The sequence below is a fragment of the Scomber japonicus genome, chromosome 4 (assembly GCF_027409825.1).
Source record: "Scomber japonicus isolate fScoJap1 chromosome 4, fScoJap1.pri, whole genome shotgun sequence".
NCBI lineage: Eukaryota > Metazoa > Chordata > Actinopteri > Scombriformes > Scombridae > Scomber > Scomber japonicus.
In genome coordinates this window covers 10,746,242-10,770,494 of record NC_070581.1, presented here as the reverse complement: position 1 = coordinate 10,770,494, position 24,253 = coordinate 10,746,242, and the positions used below count along the sequence as shown (strand labels likewise).

Here is a 24,253-nt window from a genome sequence, read left to right as displayed (position 1 = left end):
CTCAGTGCCTTTCTCAAACCAGATGAAAGAGCAATGCTTAGTTAAAAACCTGTAATGTTAAGGCCTGCACTTAAGCCTAAGAAATACATTAATTTTGCAGGGATAATAAGGGATCTTATGTCTTTTAAGACTTCAGCGTTGGGAGCACATTGTAGAGAGTTGAGCTGACTGAGACTAATGTGTGTCCAGACATCAGCGAGGCGCTGTCCTCTCACTACACTACCTGCAGGCAATCTATTCCTTTTAAAATCTGGGTCAATAGCAGACGTTACACCTCCCTCCGGGCTTCCAGCAACACTGTGGGGCCAGAGCATGTGTTTAACTTTCACGCTTTGAATTTCAAATGCAGGCCACTCTGGCATATAGCCATGGATAAAAATATGTCACAATTCAAGTGAAAGTGCCCCTTCACTCCTTGAAATGTTCAAAATAATATTCTATTGGTGTAAGAATGAGGTTGGCGACATACATATTAATGAAAATGTTTCAGATATGAGGTATGAACTCATTAACTATGAGCACATAGATTCTTAATACTGATGCATACACAAATAGTCTCTTATCTCAACTCACAACCCATGATACCACACAAGACTGTACAGAATACAGAGAGGAGCATATTGATGTCACAAATAATAAACATGCCAAGTTCCATTCTATTCCCAAACTGGGGCAGCATTACCACAGAGATATAGGTGGCTAAGGCTCAGGCAATGATTTGCAAGGGGACAAAGTTGAATAGTACCTACCAGAGCTTGAATTCATGAAGTCTCTTCCACTCACAGGAAGTGAACAAGGCCTTCAGCTTGTCAACAAGAGATCTCAAACCATTTCTCTGACACAAAGGCCACAGGAATCAGCTGTCTTTCAGTGGGGGAGGGCCTGTGGGTTAAAGTGCAAAAGGGTCATCAACTACACTGACATGAATATGATGCAGTTTGACAGGTACCTTATTCATCTTAAATCTCATTAGTACTATGTTGGCTGTCAATAGAAAGCTCTTAACCTGGATTGATTCTAATGTGACACTATGGAACAGGTGCTTAGTTAGGTTTGCTTAAAGGATGAACACACATAGATTGCATACCTCCTTCAAAGACCTAATAATCCATAATTGGCCTGTAGTCACACAGTCAACACTAGACCATAACAGACTGAGGTTATCACATACTGAGAAGTATGTAAAATCATATCAATGTTATCAATCTTATGGATAAACATGAGAGATGCAGTAAACATGTAGACAAAATGACATTACACTGGACTATTCATACCGGATTAACAATCCTTCCCTCACTGCCAACACAATGAATATGTTGCAGGGTTTGGATAAAAAGAGTATACATGACCATATTTGTAGTTGCTTGTGCAGCAGTTTAGATGACTATTACTGTTATCCAGTAAACCCTGTCAAAATTTAATGATAGTTGGGTATAATACCACAATACACAAGTGGGACACATCTTCACCCACATAGAGTAGCTAATGATTTAAAGTCAGAGTGAAATACAAACACACCAATGACTCACCAGTGTTACTGTTACCAGTGTTATTATTTGTCTGTCCTTTGTTTTAAAGCAGCACAGATTTGCTGGATTGGTAAACATGGATGTGTGTGCAGTTGGCTGATATTACATTACAAGACAAGGTACTGGAGTTCAGTTTTCAAAGTATTATACCTGTCTGCCATTTGAGATGCTGTCAGAAATATCAAGCAGACAGAAAATGGCACTGTAAAGACTTGACGTCCCGTTGCCCCACATCAATGAACTTGCATGTTACGCAACAAAAATCTCTGGTGCATCAAGATTTTTGTGTGCAGCTTGAGCGTGCTGAGGCACATTGTTCATCCAGCACTCAGGGTGTCAGGCAGATGGACAGGGAATGAGGCGACGGACAACAGCATTACAGAAAACCAATTTATGTAAACCTCTGAGAAAAGCTTATAAAAGGTTTACAGTGATAAAAAAAAGAGTGATATTCTTTCTCATCTATTTGATCAACTGACAGTTACAAAGAGGAAATCATATTGCAAAGTATTAGAACATATTTCCTCTTGTTTCACTGTGCTTCCACATTTCATGATATAAAGAGTCCTGGGCCAGCGTACCTGTTTCCATTGTAAGCAGTCTTGTAGACAGGTGTCTGCTGGATCATCTCATCAGTGTAGATGGGCACGGCAGTCCGAACGCACTCATGTGAGCACTGCAGGCTGTCATTGTAGGCAGTGAAGATGTCCACCTTGCTAGGCACCCGGGCTGGGGTGAAGTCTGTCAGGTTTTGGCAGCTTTCTTCCTGCTGGTGGATCTTTCGCTGATGGCTATTGTGGCGACCATTTCCCGACTGTGCACAGCTACAAAAACACGCACCAAAGACAAAAAGCAAACATAAAATCATACCTTGTACCTTTGGTCAGTTACAAGGCTTTCTAACAAAGTATGAGGTGTTACAGTGTGTTGTGTTTAGGAGGAAAAAGTAAAGGAATCTTTCCTACCAGTTTTTAAGGACGAGTGTTGTGATCAAGGCTGCGATAACCATAATGAGAGACACAGTGATTGTGATTATCTGGTGAACTGCCAAACCTGCAAAAAAGATGGGAGTAAACAGAAGGGCAGAGAATTACAGTCATTTGTGGAGAAAATGGTTTCATTCTTTTTGTTTGCAGCAGAGAGACGTGCACTTCGCTTCTCTTTTGTTTTCTGTAATGTACAAACCAACAGCGCTATACAAAGTCTCAAGGGCAGCTCATGAGAGAAGTAGAGGATGACAACCCAGAACAATTTTGCTCTTCAGTAAGTATTGATGACACTGTCACCCACTGCTATTCATAATTTAAGAGTGATATGAATTATTCCATTACAGTAGAGCCAACTGTAATGGATAACTAAGTTCAAGTCCACGTTTTCTCCAAGTATAAAACTTATTATTCTTATGTCATTAAAGGAAGAAAATAAACCTAAATTCATACATCTGAAGTTTATTATGACAATTAAAAACAATAAAAATCCTAAAGTAAGATCTGCTTCAACTATTTAAACCAAATAAATTCTCCAATAAAAACCTCAGACACTAAGAACTGCTTTGCTTTTTCTTACCTCAAAGAATCTCTGTAGATTTGCCCCAAGGCTTTTATTTAAACATTAAGTGAGCGCAAATTATTTGATGTGGTATATCAAAAACAATATTTGATCAAAAGGTGATCCTGATAGGTAGTCTGCGAGCTTTGAAACAGGAGGCATGTTAAATGCAGGGTAGATTAATAAGGATACACACAAACACACACACACACACACACACACACACACACACACACACACACACACACACACACACATGGCCATAAGACCTTATACAGTCATTATACAAACTAACTCTAAAAACTCTAAACACTCTCAGACAAAAAGTCAATGTGTTTCCATCACTGTAGAGTACTGGAGAAATACAATATACTGAGCTTTGAGAACTTTAGATTATTTTCAAGTTTGTGCTTGGTTTATAACATTTTACAAGGTCTAGCCCTTCCTACACTATGTGAATTTGTGTATACTTGCTCAGTAAATTATATTAGATTCCCCCAGAATGTCCTCTGTAAAAGAAAGCATTTCATTGCACTACATTTGGACAGTCAGCATTCTCTGTTAAAGACACAACTCAGTGGAAAGCCCTACCTGATAACATGAGGAGCTGTAGTTCCATCAGCACATTTAAAACCAAATTAAACAGTCTGCTAAAAGCTCCTCAGCTCTGTAAACACTGACTCTGCATTGTATGTAATGTGCTATTGTGTGTAGTTTTGTATTTTGTATGTGTCCTGTGCTTTCTGTTTTGTACTATTTACTATTTTAAATACTGAAAATGAGCTATAAACTGGTACACAGTCCAAATACACAAATGACTACTACTACTATATTACTACTATTCTTGAGGGCTTCAGAGAGACACATTAAGACACTGTTTACCACACTATTAACTTTTTAAATACCAAAATAAACATTTGTTAAAAGCCTTTTTGTTACTGAGCAGCTAATCAACAAGTTGAAACTAGAACAGAGCAATGTGACAATCAGAACAGTATGAAAAACTTAACATTACCAACTTGCAGCTAATCAATGTTCATAAAAAATCAATTCAACAGCACTGCTCGCACCACTCACATCATTCACATCAGACTATACAGTCATAGTGTTTGCTTTATTTCCATGACTGTTACTGTTTGATATTGTCAAATGTACAGTGCATATAGAAGAAGCTTTTCAGAAACAGTTTCAGACATTTTGACAGTTCTTAAGACCTTTCAATTAAGTCTGTTACAAGTTTTCATGCTGCATAAAACTGTTTTTTGGGGCCCTTTGGAGCAGCGGCAGCACAAACTGAAAAGTATTATCACCTTAAAAGTGTCACAATTGTGTATTTACACATTTGGCACCATAACAATATTCATTTGTAGTCATGCTCATGGTCACTCAATGGAAATCAGTTTAGTATCCTTTCTCCTTTTGGCTCTGTTTTGGTCCCCACCAACCCCTGAGGGAAACACTCTTTGGCTGCTAAATGCTCCCCATGTTTTCCAGCTACAGTCGTTATTGTCTGTCCTGCCATTTTTTGCTCAATAGGTAGAATACAGGGGCTTTATTACAGTTTTTTGTTAAAATGACCACCCTGCTGTGATTGAAACTGAGGTCGCTGAGAGCCTAGGTTATGGGCAAAAACCCTAAAACAATCAGCTAAAATGAGGCTAAGAGGCTTAAATCCTGTGCAGAACTCAGATGAATAGCAGAGGTGGTGATCATTCTCCGTCACTAGAAGCAACATTTTTCACATTACACATCATTTGATCCACTGGAAATATAAAAATACTGATTCATTGTAGTATTGCTCTGCCACTAATTAAGTATCTGATCCACAGTACACATGTGGCAGTGGGAAGGAGTAACTTCAGCCAGGACTTCTCCACATGTCAGAAGCTGACTCGTCTCCAAGCGCATGCCCTCTGCTTTGTTAATATGTATTATACACTGGACTTTAAGATCTACTTGGACTGTGTGTGCGCATTTAGAAAATGTAATTATTGGACAAAATTAAAACTCAATTATAGTACTAGCAAAAGGACAGGAGGGACACTGGAAGAGAAAATACCTCATAAAGACTGGTTCCTCTATAAACATTAAATGATCAATGGAGAACAAACACCTGTCAGGACTGGTGCATGTCAAACCAGAGCAATCAAAATCCTATAACACATTATCACACACTTATGTTAAATCCTGGAGGATTCTGGTTAATAGCATTGTTTTGCTAAGCCGTCTGGACAGTGCAGAGCCATGAAATTATGAGTATATTCTAAATGAGGCATTGCAGCCTTTTGCTTATGCACTGAATCTTAACCAGCTTGCAGATATGAATGAGGACCAAATGTTCTGTGCTTACTCCCTTTGTTCTGTGTGATTAAAAAAAAACAAAAGCTTTTTTTTTTAATATCTACACTCTCAAGACTCCCGCGTGTGCTGATCTCTCACTTTAGCCAGAGGACAGTAATCCACAAACAAAACTGTGAGGTACATGTCTAAAGTGAGGATTAGTGCATGCCTATTGCACAGTTAGTGTGTCGTGTATGTGTGTGGGTGAGTGATAGAGCATGAGAGTGACTAGGACACAATGACACACTGCAGCAGGTGACATGCTGCAGGAGGGGGAGAAAAAAGGAAAAAAAAAGTAGAAAGAAAAGCCCTGATGATGAAAATGCCAACGTGGGCCTTATACATCTCACCTCTCCATCAGCCAGCTGCCTAGCTGCTGATCCAAGCCAATTTGTCTTCGGAAAGGCTCAAAAGGAAGTGCTGCTCGGTCATTTTGGAAAAGCACATGGCCTCTCCTCTGCCTGCCTGCTGCCCGGACAGCCTCCTCTTGGATAATAAACTTCTGCAGGCAGGGCCGTGCAAAAAAAAACCGCAGGCCAGGTCAACCTTGGATTAATGATATCTCCACCTGGCTAAGGGAAACCTTACCTTCCCAGCGCAATCAGAGTCCCCTGCTACGGCAAAGGCACATTAACTTATCTGGCAACTCATTTCCTCTCATATCTACTCTCCATCCTCCCCTCCATCTCCCCCTCTCTCTGTCTAAGGCTGACGTCAAGGCTGTTAAGTATAAAGTGTTCAGTTATAAATTAACATCTGTTGAAGTTCAGGCATAATAGAGCTTGCCCCTGACCTTGATCAATAGCGGAGGCCTCTACTGAGAATTGTTTCATTTTACATTGATGTCAGAGAGAAAGAGGGCAGGCAGGAGATTTTAAATCAAAAGCTGCACTTTGTCCTGTAATACCACAACTGATTAAATCACATTAAGGAGCTGCATTAAGTTGAGCCCTATGCTAGCCTCATATTAATACTCCTCTGTATTTTACTCTATTTTACTTGTTCCATTTCACTGTACAAACTGATAAAGTGCATGTAACAATCTATTGATGAACGTAATGTCAGTGAACACAACACAAGCCGTTTAGCAGCGCTGTCAGTCTGTATAGTTTACTGATGCTATGTTATATGTTTTCAGGGTATTTAAAGCCTGAATAACTCATAAAGATTTACGTTTACTTTAGGCTGCAGTTTGGAGCCAGACATATTTACACATTCCTTTACATTCTTTAATGATGCAAATGAAAGGAAGAACATGAGGTCCAGCAACATAAACACCAAAATTAGGTCCATTATAACCTCATTTTCAGGGCAGTATGCTTAAGGGTGCAGGAATAATAGAGCAGATAATGACATGGGTGACAAATCTGAGTGCAGAGGCCAGTTCTATTTTCATCCAGCACTGCCAGTTGGAGGGAAAGAAATTTGGCTTGCCTATCTAAAACTCATTGTGTCCTGGCAGTCAGGTTGAAAAATCACCTTTGGCAGTCACCTTGCGTCGGTTTTGTTTGGTCAAATCACTGCCAAACAAAGAGAGGCTGAGAAGGAGATAGATAGCGAAAAAAGGACAGAAAAAGGAAGGGACAGAGAGGGATACGGAGAAGAGAGGACATAGATTGTGACCTCTATGGCAGCAGGATTTGAGCCCCAATCAAAGCTTCCAGCGAGAAATAAATTAGACTTTTCGTCTTCTTTGCCGTGACAGTTTGATGAACATGTCAAAGAACAGCATGGTGGTTAAATGAAATCTCCACTTGCTACCTAGTTTTAATAGAAGATTTCAAGCTTAGATACAAAAACTCAGTGTGGGGTCAATAAATGTGCATAGCAGGTAATGTCTGCTTTGTAAAACCTGTGAAAACTCATCAATATGTGTGTTTTTTTGTGGTGTTTTTATAACTGTTGTCACATCACATTATCTTGTTTTTCAGGCTGTATGTATTAAATATATACACTTAAAATGTTTGCCTCAGTAAGTCAGTAGCATTTTTTTGTATAGCTCCATTCACAGATGCAATATCACAAAGCAATTTACGTAATGGAAAATACACTATTAAAAGCAACACAGCTGCACAGTTTAAACTATCTATCAGACAGCTGGAAATACAACACGGCTTGTAACACATTCATTACAAATTTAAAATACAGGAGGAAAAAAAAACCTTACACATCAAAAACATTATATTAATATTTAAAATATGGTCCCAACATCCTTAATCATATCAGAACTGAGGCAAAAGTTAATGAGTATTTAACCTTCCTTACATGAGTTACTGTGTTTAGCTTGACCACAGACCTGAACTAAGCCCCTCTAAAATAGATAACTGTGCTGGATGAGTATGTGACAGACTGACATTAATGACAGACTCAGGATGTCGTTCAAGCTGCACTAATCAATATTTTTATTTTATATATTAACAATGGATCAAATGACTATTGCCAGTGCAATGCCATGAATCCATAAAGTGATTTTTATTTCCCTTTTCATTAAACATATAAAGCATGATTTGTCACTTTTGATAGACATCATGCAAGACATTACACTTATTATTGGAAAAGCACATAGTTTTACTAATAACGTCAACAATTACTCTAATCTTCACTAAGCCATGATAGTGTGACGAGCATGAGCAATAAAGGAACCTGAAACTAAAGCAGGTAACTTGAGTTGAGACAACATTCATTTTATTTTCACGTGTCTTTTCTGGTGTAAATGTGCTTTTCCCCACTGAGACAAATAAAGTATATCTTGGTCTTGATATGTCAAAATGTAAAAAAAAAAAGTCATATTGTTCAAATATACATCAAGAGAAAGGAGACCAGTAATGTGTTTGCTTATATCCTGCCTACTCATCGGAAACAGTATCACTTAAGATACTTGTGATATTTAACCATGACAGACAGCGACCTGCCTAACATATCATTAACGTGTAGTGCTAAGCCCTCTCAAGCATTGCAAAGAGCCATTGATGGCTAATGGTGCCTACACCCACACAGAGGTGGCTTAAAAGCTCCTGGAAAATGTAGGGAAGGCCCCTCACTTGTAAAATGTAGTTGCCTTTTGGAAAGGTCGAGCTACCTCACTCCCACACACCACAATGCACATTTGTACAGGCATATCTAATACAAGCTAATACACTTAATGGCCCTTCCAGGATCGCCATTCCCATGAACAGACACCTGAACAGGACAGGTTGGGGAAAGATTTCCTTCAAAGGCGGCCTGCTGATAGTATGGAATTGCCAATTAACGTCTGTGTCAAAGTGTCAATCTAGGCTGATTTCCACTGAGTAACCGAGCAATCTAAAACACTTATTGAAGAAGTGAATGCTGCTGAGAGAGAGAAAGAGAGAGAGAGAGGGATAGAAGAGGAAAGTTGAAGAGGGATAGATCAGAAACAATTACTCTACATGCCTTCTCTCTCTCAATGTCAAAGGCATTGCTGAATAATGCAGTCAGGTTGAATGGCAAATGCTAACAAAAAAAAGGCCCAAAAAGAGGTAGCCAGAGTATATTACTACTATGATGGCACCCCGCACCAAAGGATACACTTGTCTTGTGTTCCTGTTGGTATTAGGAACAGTGGGGGACTCACAGTCGCTCATCCTGTTAACAGCAGACAAATGGAAATGGCAGCAATTTTCGGGTCGGTGTATAATGGCATTGCTACTAAGGCAGCTTCAATCAACCATCCTGAAATCTGTGTACTGTCATTTTGGTGACAGGAGGTATTTTTTATCAAACAATGCTTGGCTGAATTGTTTAGCAATTGAATAGGCTGAGAAACATGCACCTGCAATGATTTGGATTGGTGTCCAATTCTTCTGCATATACAATGTAATACTTTCTTGTCAAGTCATGTTCTGTAATTCTCAACATAACAGCAAATCTCTCAAAATATAAAACCAAATGAAAAAACAGAAGTAAAAACGGCTCGTATTAAAATTCTGCCCTGTCGCTTCTGATTGACATAATCTCCTCTATTCAAAATACGGTCTCAGTCAACATCTGCAGTTCTCTTCCTTTAGGCAGATGTGTCAAGCCATGAAAAAAGAGCTGAGCAGTGGAGACACAGAAAGTGAAACAGCATCTGCTCGGTCTGGCCTCTTCATCTCCTCTTGGATGAGTTTTCTGTAAATCAGGGTAAGGGGTTTGACTCTGCACGCCTGTCACCAGGCATCAGCTTTTAAGTCCATATTTAACGCTTGAGAAAAGGAGATTCATTTTTACTGACTTTATTGAGAGTCGATACAGAGAGTAATGGCAAATTTATTAGATTGCCATGGTAACCGTTGGGGAAAGTGGGTTCCTCTCTGTCTCTGTGCATGTCTCTCACTGTTGAAGAGGCTGTATTTTACGCCTCTACAGGTCTACCACGGGTCAAAATGCTGCATTACAATGTGCACTGTGCTTGCTTCTTTAAAAATAGATTCCTGAGACACTTAACATACATTTTACATGTGCTCACTTTGCTTTACAGTCAATGTAGACTTTATTTATTTACTCCATTCATTTCACAAAATTCCCTTCACAAACTTGATAATGTGATGTGAAGTGTTGCCAGATGGATCTATTCTGTTTTAAATACCCGTTGGACCCTACACTGAATTTTATTTGAAATAATCCACTAAATCTGTCTGTTTCAAGAGGCCACAGGATACATCTGTAAGGCTCTACTGTGTCTTTCAGGAACACATGGTACCGTTAGCTTACTCTACGCAATCCTGTAAGATGTAACCTTGCGACTCTTAGAACTCTGACAAGTCCCAAGTTATCAGTAGTGGCTTTACTGACTGCAGTTTTAATCATCTCATATCCATAATGGAGCTGACAGCTCCATCTGCGTGGAGTAGAGGGGGCTCACAGTTACTAGCAGCACAATCACCAGGAACAATCAGTGAGCATCTGGAGACACCGCAGCTATAAACCCCTGCACTCAACTCCTCCTCCTCCTCCTCCTCCTCCTCCTCTCACACCTCCTGCATGATGGCCGGAGCGCTGTGAGAGCAGGAGTAACAGGAGCCATCCCTTTAGAGCTGCGGCACCCAGACAAACTCCTAATCAAACTGACTGAGATGTGCTCAGATGAATTCTAATGCTGACGATGCTCAGTGCTGGTACACTGTCAGGAAACTGCATATTAAATGTCAGTTATTAATTAGATGATTCAGTTCATTGTTACAGAGTCACAGCCTCCTAAGAACATGAGACCCATGTGCTGACAAATGACACAGATAACTGCAAATCTGTGCATTCGAGTAGCGTAAAAGGGAAATCTAAACGAAGAGTGTTAAAACTTGTTGGACTTTCTGCAATAACAGAATGAATTGTCCCTTTTGTTGTCCTGCACTATGGATGCCAACAGTTACAAGTTACGACAAATAGCCTACGGTCAACAGGTGCAACACAGTACATGAGCTTTCATGGGGTGTTTTTCATTTGGTTAACATGTCTCCTCCTCACATTTCAGTTCCAGCGAAGATGTGAGTGAGAGATGCGAGGATGAAGGATGTTGTCGCTCACTCCAGCATCATTTTGAGGGGATAGAAACAACCTACGAAGCGCAATACTCCAACTGTTAAATATGAAGAAGTCACCTGTCACTATGTAGAAATAATTAACAGTTTAAACATTAAGGTTTAAATTTAAAATTAATGAACAATTAATTAATCTAAACTGTTGCTTAATGATGTCTACATATAGCTAGAAGGAAAACTGATAACTCCTTCCAATTGTTTTTTATCATTTGATTAAACATCTATAGCAGAATAAGACACAAAAAGACCATTTAAATCCATGAATTATTGAAAGAACAGAGTCAACATAAAAAGAGCAATAATATAGCTGTAGCCTGAAGAATATGTTTTAATAAAATATTGCTTGTTTAGTTTGTGAAAGTCTGATGTCCTTTTTCAGGCTCAGGATGACATGCAGAGGTTGAGATGTACTTCAAATGGAAAGAAGAAAATAAGCTTTGGCAGAAGAAGGGAAAAAAAAGTATGACTGCTTTTGATTGATTTACGAATGAGTCATTTTAAATATAAAAACCTGCTGTTTGTGTTGTCTTTCCTGTTTCCGCAGGTAGGTTTTCTTATCTGCTATATTAGAAGAGCAGTTACTGTAGAGCTGAGCTGTTTACTGTCAGCTGACCAATCAATAAAGACTTTCAATCAAAGGTGTTCTGCCGTTGGGTAAAAACACCCCTGCAGAGGATACACCTGTGGCCCTTCACTCTAAACTCCTCTTCTCTCTTCTCTCTTCTCTCCTTTGAGGTGCATTTAAGCGACTGGAACATCCTCAATGGTGGCAGAGGGAGAATGATTTCCGGGTCACAGCTGGAGGAGGGAGGAGGGAGGACAGAGGGCAGCATAAATTAACAAAATGAAAAGCACCCATGTTATTTCTCTCTGTCGTTGTGTCATTACGAGCATAGCTGGTATCACTTGAATGATCCAATTGTGAATGAAATGACCCCATGGCCAGGCATTTTCTGCACATTGTAAAATACAAATAAGTTGATGAGGATTGTGTGTGTGTGTGTGTGTGTGTGTGTGTGTGTTTACTGTTTAGCAAGAACATCTGAAGTAATGTGAGGAGACATTTCATTTTAGGAGGCAAGCAACTTTGACAACTTTTCCAGTGTGCTCTGAAGCTTGCAGTCCTCCATTTCTTCTGTCTTAATGATGGAACAGGTGACATACACTGTCAAAAATGCATCATAACTTTGTGTATTAATAATTACATTTGACCTCTCTAACTAGAAGATTCAGACCACTTTTCACTACATCTACTTGTATGTGAGAACAGCATTTTGGAATCATTGCCTTCCTTAATCTCTCCCCTACTTACACAAAAGCATCCATGTTTGACAGTGATGTGCACACACCCCCACACACTCAGCATGAGATGATTACGGCCATGATACACACATGGCATACACGGCTGACACAAAGCACACTAATGGCTTAGATTTGTGCTGGTTGCCTACAGTATTCATGAGTCATAGTGAATTAGTCCATGGAGCCTGTTTAGTGCAGGGGTGAATGCACATACAGTAATCTTGCTGTTACCAAGAGCCTGACAAGCAATGATAAACAACTCCGTCTCACATCAAAATGTGTAATAGCTACGTTTGGTCCACAGTGCAAAACGTATTAGTTTCACAATAATGGCTCTAAAATTGTGGCCTGTTCTTTTTTTCTATGCAACTGTTTGATGATGTCCTTTAAATTAAAAAAAAAAGTAGAGAGTGGTCCAAGGTTGAATTGAATTTTAAATCCAGAATATGAAGCTTTGCCATTAGCTAACTGGTGAACCTGGTAGTAGTGTTTTTCTCAAAGTCATTTAAGGATACCATTAACAAGTTGCCTGGATAACTCAACAGCATGACAGGTTAATATCAAGGTGCTCACATTTGAATTGTATCTTCATCAATTCTGAGAAAGATTGTTTTTTATTATCAGTTTTTGAGAGCTTTAGGCTGTTTTGGGTGGTCTTCCATCAGTGGGCTTTATTCCATTTTGAAATTACCACCAGTCAGCTGCAACCCAGAAAGGTGTTTTATATCCTGTGATTGTAAAATGAGAAGTTGCTCATATAATTTCATATTTCCAAGAATGTGTGTCTGAGATATTTGATATGAAATCATCTTTCTTAAAACAGAGTTTTCTTCAATGAATATTGAGCCACATAATCCAATAAAGCCCTCCAACATTCGTTTGCACTGTGCGCGTATGTGTGCACACGGAAGAGGACGGGGTTATCAAACTGGACTATATTTCATATCCCTCAGTTAATCCCTGCACTTGTCACTTTCATATATTTCATCAAACTGAACTTTACATTGGGCATTGCATTCAGCCTCCACTGTTACATCATTTATTTATGCACATGTCACATTTAATCTTTGCATTTGTCAACGTCATATTATTTCATACATTTCCTTTCTTTGTCCATAGCACATTTAAAGTTTTATATCCCTTTTTAAACCATTAGTATTCCATTTTGTAGAAGATTTTTAAAATGTCAATTAAATTTTACTTTCATCATCATACTCGTCATCATTATCTTACATTTGTCTATTATCATTCTTTTGTGTTGTGTTGAGAGCAAACACCAATGTTCTTTGTGTGCTTGCATTGGCTAAATCAGATTCTGATTGAATGGACAACATCATGCTGACAGAAAATCTGATACAAAAGATCTCTGGGGTTGTGTAAATGGTAGCATGTGTTGGTATCGGTCAACCTAGGAATGAGAATGGGTTGGCTTTCCTCTAACACTTTTGTTTTGGTCACCATTTCCACTGAAAAAACCCAAACAAACAAAAAGCTTCATTTTATATTATGGCCCTTCAAAGTGCTCTCTGAAACTACGCCTGAGATGGCTTGTGTCCAAGTAAGCAGAAAATGAAACCTGTATACATTGTTGGAAAGGTCTCGACCTGGAGAGAAACATATGTCAGTATGAAGGTATGATTCTACATGGCTCCTGCTTTGAAACACTGACCTTTGACCCTCAACCTTTCTGCATGTTTGAAAGGTTATATTTCAGCAACAACAAAAAAAGACTGCACACATGGGACCAACTGTTCTAGAGAGCTCTTGACCTCTGCTGTCATGTTAGTATGGTCAACAACTGGGGGCGTTGTCATGTACTGTATGGGTAAAATAAGATAAAATACAATATTTCAAATCTGTTTACACAAATGTATTTACCATCCCCTTACATTCTTCAATGTACTTTAAAATTCAGTATTAAGAACTCACAATTCTAGGAAAAAAATCACTATTATAAAACATATTAAACTACAATTCCTTTGAACCACACCATGCAGCTTGATACAAATCAGAACCACAGTTGTAATTCTTGGGTTTGCAAAGTAGGGTTATAAGTAGGTTGGAAAAAAGATGTATGTACTATTATATCTAGTACAGCCAAACTAGTAATTACACTGCATCTAGAAGATGTTGATGTTGGTTATACAGATATAACTGTATTTATTAAACAAATCAAGAAAATAATTTACAGGAATAAAAACACATTTCTTCTGCACTATTGAAGGACACTTCATGCAAGCTTCAACTTTAACTCTGAAGCGCTTGCACAGTTTTCATCATTCTGCATTGAGATTTATTACTGGTGATAATTACAGTATGATAAGGTTGGGTGGCCCTCTCTCTGTAAGGCATGATAAACACTGAGTTTTATGTATTTATAAAGCTCTAACTGGCTTTTCACCTCCTCATGTCATTGTTCACTCACTTCATTGTTGTCTCTTCGTGCAGGCTCTTATTGTACACTGGATTGGATTATATTGCAGGTGCTGGTTGTTTTTACTGAAAAACTCTCGCACTGTGTACGAGCAACCTGGAATAACTTACAGGACTCCAAAAACAAGGTTTATTTCCTTGGACCTGCTTGAGAAAACCAAAAGTAGTGCTGAGCAGAACTGAACCAAGGCTTAAATACAAACCAAACTAGTCAAACAACAAGGGACAGGTGGCACAGCACAAGGGCAGGCTGGGAGCTGATGGGCTAAGGAGGACACAGGGAGTAGGACAGGGCTAATGTAGAGTGAACAAAAAAACCCAGAAAACACAACAAGCACAAGCCAACCAAGACTTTCAAATCGTCCGTAAAAGAAAAGTCAAATAACAGACGAGCAAAATCAAATGACTAGAAAGGACTAAGTAACAAATGTGTGCCATTATAAAATAACGCAAAGAGTCCCAGAATAACATGTCCATGGCAAGAACATTCTGAAGCTAATATATCCTCAGGGCAATTTAAATTTTTATTTAATTTCCAACTGCTCTTGTTTTCAGCCAACTCACATTGCTGTAAGTTTTAATTGCTTATGGTTTTAATATGTTAGTATTTCATTCATCTGGTTGTATTATTTTTTACTATCATCATTATGTACAGTAAGTATGTTATCTGTGTTTCTTTTGCCTGGGATGTTTATGTTTGTGCTTGGCTATATTGCAAATGAGGAAATAACCCTACCTGAATATATCACTGATTCTAAATAAAGGCTGAGATTTTTCAGAATCAAAGGAGAGATAATATAAACATAAAGCTGATGGCAGTGTGTAGAGAAATGTTAAAAGTATCATTAAAAGTGAGAAAAATATTTCCAAGCAGGTCCTCCAGTTCTGGATTTCAAATAACATTCATCCCTGTAGCGCTCTAAAATCTACGTTTCGAACGTACTGACAGAAAATCCTCAAACAGTTACATAAAAGAAAGTAAACAACATACAGTAAGAGCTCAACGCAAAATGATTCAAATTACATGCAACTCCGCAATAGCAGCGTCCATAGCAACTACCATAGCAACAATCGAAAACCTAAAAATAGTTTAAACTTGCACTTCCTATTAACTGATAAGGCATCATATATGAAAAGATTATGTAAGATATTATTTGTCTTTTTTATGCACACAGGACAATACAGGTGACTTAACCCCCCCCCCCCCCACAAAAAAAAAAAAAATGTAGGCATCGCACAATTTAGAGGCTTGTTTTTGTTTTAAGAATTTGTTCTAAAAATGTCGAATTTAATTAACATTAATTTAGGCTTTGTTGATTTGTTTTCATTACAAAATTCCTAAATGATTCTACAGCCGACCTGAAAAAATGTTAAGTCCATGATTAAATAATAGTAAATCTAGGTCAGTTATACATTTAATACAGACATGTTAAGAACTAACTGTCATTTCTACATCAGCTCTTTTTAGATTACAATTAGCTGCAAGTGCTATGTCAGTCAGGGAGTGTGTTTACTCTGAGCTGAGGTGTTTGTATTGGAGACGCTGGATGAGAGAGACAGAAGGGATGGGGGAGTGAGGACATAAAAAATGTTCAATGTAGCATGGTTTAACTGTTAGATGGTTAACATGCTAAGATGTGTAAAGTTGCATTAAATTGTGACCTAAGGTGTCCCTAATTGTATTTTTTTCCTCACAATGGGCACGGATCACCTGGGGGATAGGGGAGAGGGGGGGGGGGGGCCATAGAGTTACATGTCTTGCACCCTTCCCCATTTGCATTAAAATGGTAACATTGAAACATGTGAGCCTTTCCATAAAAGTACAATACATCTTACATCATTCACCTGAGATAGATGTCACAGTTAACTTGGCACATCGAGGGTTTGCCTGGAGGATGACAAGACACAACAATGGAGAGAGAAAGCCACATAGCCACCAAACAGCTGCGTGCCAAATGCCACATACCTCATATCTCAACATATTGTAGAAGCAGGACTAATAGTCTACGCACAAATGCAAACATCTATAATGCATAGACGGCCTTTGCCCCAGTTATGCATTTTTCTGTGTAATACATCTAAATTATCATGACAGTGTGAGCATGTGCACCAGTCTAACTCCTACACTCACAATTAGCCTTAAATTGCAGTTGATACGCCTGTTTAAATCTGTTCGGACGTGAGCCAGACTTGTTTTGGTTGGTCTAACACAAAAAACGTCTCTCAATAGTGTCAAAACAGCCTTTTGTTTTAAGCACTGATATACTGTAGGATGTGCGGTAATACTGTAGCCTTACTTTATGATGATAGAGACAGTTATTATATGTCAAGAATGTACTGTACACCCACTAAACTCTAAATCATGTTCGTAAAAGGCTGTTTACATCTAAATAAGAAAATAGACCTCTTAAGATATAGAACATACTACTATTATGTCTTGTGAACACTATAGTTAAAACTGAAATTTCTCTTTGACCCCATTTAAACTGATGAGTACATGATGTTTTCTTAACTAATAGAAATGAAGGCTAAAACTGCAAAAAGAAATTATAATTAACTGGATTTATCCTTTAAGGCTTCAAATAAATACATAAATGTATGAATTCTTTCTCCTTGTAGAGTAAAACAAAACCTTCAGATCTCTACATGTGGAAAGCATGTATCTTAATATTATGCAGTATGTATGAGCTTCGTACAACGTGCATGTGTCCTCTATTTTCAGTTCTTCGTAAAACCACTCCCCTTAAATTCCCCAAAGAGGGACAAATTATTCTTCAAATTGAACTGAATTGAATATATACTATAAATAAATCACAAGATAAAAGCAGAAATGTAAGAGTTAAATTGTTATATGAGCTCAGATAATGATCTTTCTCCAATTAAGATAAACACTTAAAGGTGCTTTTATACGTTTTTCCTAATCTAAATTTGCATTAATCAGACTAAGATTGAATGTAATGTATCCATAAACATCCTCAAAGACAAAGCAGGAAAGATAAGAGTAAGAGACGAGACAAAGTAAAAAAAAACACCTCTATGGTAATAGTTTCATTTCATCAGCAATCCAGTGCTGTGCTGTCTGTGTGGTAATTATATCTTGCCTTGGGGCCAATATGAGGCAGACATGGGTTAATGTGATGTGAAAGAAAAGGAAAGTTTTACTACCACGGTTTAAGCACCTGGGCTTTGCTTTGAAAAGTGAAACTATTCATCTGTTCTGATGAGAGACAGTCTGCTTATTGATACAATAATGTGCAGCTGGTTGAAAAAATCAGAGCCTTTTTTTCCGTCTTTTTTTTCTTTTTTTCCCCGTCATCAGCTTTCAGTTAGTGGTGACTGATTTCCTCCAGGATATAATATCAATCCATCATTTTGAATCACAGGTGGTCTCACACTCACCTCCCAATCAAGACAAAATGAAGAGATCACAACAATACTGACAAAACAATTACATACTGTCATTTCATGTCACATTCATTACATAAACTTCAGTCACAAAGCACAATATATATTTATACTACTAACATTAAACCCTACTTCAGGAGTCATTTTAGTTCTGGCATCTGAACTGAGTGTTTCCCTTTCTTTCTTTCTTTTTTAACATTGCCAGTACTCAGCTCAAAGTAATATCAGCTATGAGATCTGAGTTTCCCAGAGGAACCACTTCAGTAACTGGTGTTCTTTCTAGTTATCATCTGAATACAAGAGATATGGTAAAGCTGTATCCCAATCATTCATACTGATGTCATGTATGTAGAAGCACATTTTCACCAAAACTTATATAGTTGATAAAGTCATATATGTGTACAGCTCCACAAAAAAATATCCATCACATTTCTCCAAACAGCATAACTCCGGTGTTTGGAGTGAATTTATCATAAATACTGAAATCTCTCACCGGCACAACTTGTAAATGAATTGTCTACTACATTTGTCTTAACTTCATAATTGAGCTGGAATAGAATTTTTGTAGTTATTTCTCAGTGAAGGCTATTTTCTACCAGTGGGACCTCCACAGCATACATTTTCACCATCATGTGTGCTTCAGGGCATTTTTCATTGTAATTGACGCAGTGGCCAAGGACTTTCAACAACCCTTACTGTTCACTCCCTAATTTTATGACATTTGTATTAATGCACTAAATGGGAAATCTTCAATTAGCATAGTGCTTGTTCATAAGTTGTTAAACATGACTTATGTTTTATGACTACCTGTATGGTCCATTTAAAAGGCAGCGCTCCTCATGGACTTAATGAAATGGTAAATCTAATATGCCTGGTTGGGAGGTTTGTGTGTCCGCAGCACAGAGGAACCGACCGGCTTCACATATGCCTAGTATGTACAGTACGAGGGTCAACGACTTCCTCTGTGAATCGGGTAGCATATTCTCTCAAGCTGCAATGTCAAATGAATGACAAGTAGATCATTACTACTACTCATGAACTCCAGATGGGATGTGAAAAGAGTTTGGCTTGCACCATCATTACAGAAAAAAAGATATGACTGGAATTGAACATTTTTATCAGTTTCCTGTACTATGTGTTCCTTGACACTGTTAACATGGGGAGGAAATGAACAGCTAAGTGTTAGTCTATTTTCATGATGCAAAATGTTATCAAATGCATCTTTTCACCTGCCAGCAAAGAGCTTCATGAGAGGTATCTAATACAAGTGATTTTTCACCGTCCAATAAAAGTACATGGTGCAACAATAAGAATGTAATCCCACATCAGCTTCCCACATGTGAACACTCAACTGTGCTTGTTGGTGTGCATGACAAGCTGGGGGTAAAGCTAGTTGCAAGTCAAATCTTGGGTCTCCATGGTGGTGGTGCCTGAGAATTTTGCCGCATTGCAACCCAAGTTGAAAATTATATCCTTTTTTTTAGCATTCAAGTTTCATCCACACCTCTCAGATTTTCAGGACTACATACTCAGTTTACTTGTCCAGCCTCCACAAAAGGCATACATTCAGTTGATGCTTTTTTTTGGTATAAAGTGGGGGGAAAAAGTTCAAACTAATCAAGTCTTTTTGTTTTGATCTTGTGTATACATCACTCTGTAGACCCATTGGTATACTTGTCTTGGCTTTCAAGTCCATTACTGAACTTTAGGTATGAGTATCCTGTCAACATAGCCTTCGATACCTCATCACATCACAAGCCAAATACGCATGAACTTTGTTGAGCAAACTCCCTTTTATGTAGATACCATATACTCCAGACACCTCTCTAAATTAGTGGTGTTCATTTCTGTGAAGGCTTCTTATTTGTTTTCAGTACTGCTTTCAGAAGTTGTTCATTGTCTCTAAATTGAAGGTCAAGTAAGCCATTGTTTGGTAAAAATGCTGACCTGCAGCACAAATCTCAAACTACAGAGTTGGACAATGCTGCCTTCGAGAGAACACCCTCACAGCGCCCAGTCTGTTTTGTATTGAAGACATGAGGTGACCTATGAGTCTGAAAAGTGTGACTGAAACAAAAAAAACCTGACGAAGGCAACTAAAACAATAATCTCTTTACCTTACTCACTCCTTTTAATCATAATGTTCACACTAGATGACTATGTAGCTGCTTTATAGGTCTTACCTGGTGGCTCTCCATATGGCTTTGATGGTTTGACAGTCTCCCCGAAGGTGTTAGTGGCCTTGGAGGTGCTAAGCCTCTTGGGCTCTGGTGTGGTCACCACAGTGAACGTCCTTTGGGAGAGCCTGGTTGTAGTGCTAGTGGTTGTTGCCACTGTGGTAGTTGAGACCCTGGTGGACAGCGTAATGTTGGGCTCTGGTTTGCTATCATCATCTATACTATCTGTCCCTGTGGGTCCCCAGTCGATAAATCCGGCCACCGTGGTAGTCCGGCCCTCCTGAGACTTGTCATAGCTGTCCCATTTGAGCTGCCTCCTGGCTCTAAGTAACAACCTCACTGTGTCTCCTCTGCTCCTGCTGGATAAAGCTGCAGGCGCTTCTGCTATTACAGGATCACCTGTCTCCATTTGAGAGTATCTTAAGCGGCACTCCTTACACGCTGCTTGTCCTTTATGTGCTGGCTTCCGATGCTTTTGATCCTTCACTTTTGGCCCTATCCCTGCCCTACTGTCTTGTGGTGGAGGGATAGGGTTGAGGAGGCGGCGGGCAAGAGGGCTCACTGTTCTCCAGTGAAGCTTGTTGGTCGTCTCCCAGATGGGCTGCAAGCGAGGCCGCGAGCGAGGCACCGGTTTAGGCGTGAGTTTGATCCCCAGACCTTGACTGAGGGGGCTGCACACAGAGAAGTCCAGGGTGAGGTGGGTCATGGCCAGCAGGATCCACACCCGATGCCCCACACAGCTGCCTGGCCGCGAGGCAGACGGACTGCATAGAGAGGAGAGAGCAAATGAGAGAAACCATTTTAGAGTCAGACACAGTGCACTACATGTCCAAACCATACAAATCAGGCTCCCTGCACCCCCCACCTTCAATTTAATGATCTATTGTAAAGAATCACATCTGTATTCTCCCTGCGTTTACAATCTTGGCAATGTTCTACTCCACAACTTCTTAAACTCTACTCAATTAAGCTTAGATAATAATTAGCTTCACAGACCAACTCTTGAATTACAGTATAGAGGTCAGACACAAAGTAAAATTTGTAAAACATGGGAAAGATTATGGATTTGCACTCTTTCCTCTCAGCTGTCAAAAGCAGTAAGGACTTATCCTTGATGTTACAGATTCATATCAATCCGGAGATGATTACACTGACACACAAGGTCAGGCTTGGTTTAGCTGATCATCATATTCTGCATTATCTCCCACAGACACAAAGTCATCTGATTCCCAAAGGGCAAGTTGATTATGCAGTGCAATGATCGGGGAGGTAACACGCAACGCTGGCAGTAGACACAGCATGACAAGTATATCATGGAAATCTTCACCCATACGGCTATTGTATTAATTTATTCATCACCCAAGTATGTCCCAAAATGTCCTTTGTTACTGGATAAACCTCAATTCCGTTCATCAACGAGACGGCAAGGTGATAGATAGGCTGCCTGTAGAGGCTAGGACCCTGCCATAGGCTGATTTTACAGACAACCTTCAGTGGCCCCTGGGACAAGGCTACACATTGATTCCTAAGGGAGAAACCTCATTATGGGCTATCTTTCATCTCTGCTGTCCTTGGCCAATTTAAGCTCACACAGAGGACTCATTTTGGAGACATCACAAAGGTGATGATAGATGGAAAAGTGTGAATGGGTTCATCGAATCTCAGAGGCAGTACAAAGATATCTGTCTATCATATAATCACCATGTTATGTTTTTACAAGTCTCTAACGACTGTTTAGCTGTACTGTAGTGACATTTGACAAGATACTTGCCTACTGTGGAGAATGTGGTCTGGTCATAAGTGATTCTACTCACATTAAAATTCACATTATAGTGTGTCGTGTTATGTTTATGGTGTAAATGTTCAGCAAAATGGACTGGTGGGGAGATTGCACACAGCCAGATGAAAGGTCATACAGTGATTTGATGGATCACAACATCTCTGATATAGATTTTACATATATATCCTACGTCATGGGTATGTAAATGTTAATTGGAATCGAATATACCATTGAAATAGGCTGTGTCTTGTAAGCCAGCTGTTTCAAAACTGTACTATTCCTCTGAACCACTGCTGCCCTGGGTAACAAGGCTATTGTTAATTTCTTTGCTAAGACATAAAGAAAACAATTAGCAAGTTGTGGTGAATGGATAATCATCATATGGCTTTCTTCTGTTCACAATACCATTATTTCATTTTTTATGTTACGGTCACAGCACTGACTTTTGTGGTTAGTAGTTCAAAAATATAATTTAACATATTAAACCAATTAAAAATGTGTTGAATTGTGCTTTCTAGCATCTTTGACATGCAGTTAAGTTTAAATTCTAGAGTAAATAATCATAACATTCATATGATATTCACTCAGTTGTTTTGTGGATTGTGGATTCTGGATTGTGCTTTTATTATTCACCCCATCTTTCATTTAAGTTGCGAGGGGGAAACTGCAAACCACTAACTAATAGATAATTCAGAATGGCATTTTAATTGAGCCATAAATGGTGACTGATGTGGTCATGAAAGAGCAGTGACAAGGTCAGAGTACTATTGACAGCTAAAAATATGGGTAATAATTTGTCTTGTGAGTGCTCTGGCCCCGACCTCAGACTGACATTCTGGCACTTTCACAGTCAGCAAACACAAATTTGAACTCTCCAGGCTAAATTAATGCATTCCCGGGAATCACTAATGATTCCAGGGAGTGTTTGTTAAACACCTTCATTTTTTTCTTTTGCCCTTCTGGGCTTGAACATGGCTACAAAATGAGAGGTCAGAGGAGCCTGGAAGTGCAGCCTGAGGGCGGATGGCAACAGAGGAGACTCCAGTGATCTTAAATAGTCAAATTATTCTGTGTAATTAGACCTGTGAATAAAGACCATAGATCATTGAACAGTGAAATCAAGCTGGATACTAATTTTACAGAAAAACATATTCTCATTAAAACATAAAAATGACTACTTAATACATGAAGAGTAACACTAATGCAACCAACATGTCAAAACAATGTCTCCTGAACACAGCAGTGGCAGAGAGGAACCTCAGTGCTGTAGAACGCCTTTTGATAAGGAAGATCTTTTTTTTCAAAAATGCTCACCTAACAATTTTAAGGATAATATAGATGGTTTCATGGTAGATTTTTTAAAACTTCTACACCATCGTCATCCTTAAAATCACAATCAGGGAGCCTATCATTATAAGATGTACAATGTGTGCAAAAATATTAAATATGGCGAGCATTGGGCATGCTCAGTAGTGCCTCCCTTCTATTACAACCAGTGCTTATTTACTTCATCTGTTATTATATTAAAATTGTCATTGGCTATACTGTCTACCCTAATTGTTATAGCTTTGTGGTTCATTATTTATTGATTAATGAGTATAAAAACAGTTTGCAGTGATTAAGTAGCACATTTAAATTACACAATTAATATAACGCTTAATAAAAATAGATAGTGTAGTGTTCATTTAAGATTTTCAGTCAATTATTTTCTTTGAGTAATGCACATATTTATGAATTTATGCACAACTTACCAAACATATAAAGTCAGTAACATTTATATTACTTACTTATCATTTATACATTTAGATTTTAATGAGCTGTTTTACTCCATCGTTCTTTATTTATTTGAAGCAGAATGAGGACAGCTAATTCTCAGGTTACGACAACAGGTTTCACCATGGAGATATTAAGTGCCCCTGTTGTGGAACTCGAACATAAAAACACATTTAATGATGAATGTGTTATTTTTATTTATGACTGTTCCTAATTTATTTATAACATCTTATTGAATAATTTAAGCATAAATGAACTGATTTATTGAGGTAGTGTTTTGGCTACTTGGTGCTATATAAATCAGCTGTCTGATCACCATAAAAAATACAAATCTTAACCGTGTCCTACTGTCTTTTAAATCACTACTGTGGCTCCTCTATCTTTTTCAGAATTGTAATACATAGCTATACATTATTTATAAGCAACTAA

General features: G+C 38.6%; 1 protein-coding gene across 1 annotated transcript in view; it reads right to left on the bottom strand.

Annotated features, from left to right (window-relative positions):
- Positions 1-809: 809 nt before the first annotated feature.
- ajap1 (adherens junctions associated protein 1) overlaps positions 810-24,253 on the bottom strand; it is a 71,234-nt gene continuing 47,790 nt past the window's right edge. The window contains exons 7-10 of the mRNA XM_053317370.1: positions 20,278-21,035; positions 2,495-2,582; positions 2,111-2,353; positions 810-882 (exon numbers count right to left, since the gene is read on the bottom strand). Of these exons, the coding sequence (XP_053173345.1) occupies positions 810-882; positions 2,111-2,353; positions 2,495-2,582; positions 20,278-21,035 (1,162 nt within the window). The remainder of the gene's footprint in view (positions 883-2,110; positions 2,354-2,494; positions 2,583-20,277; positions 21,036-24,253) is intronic.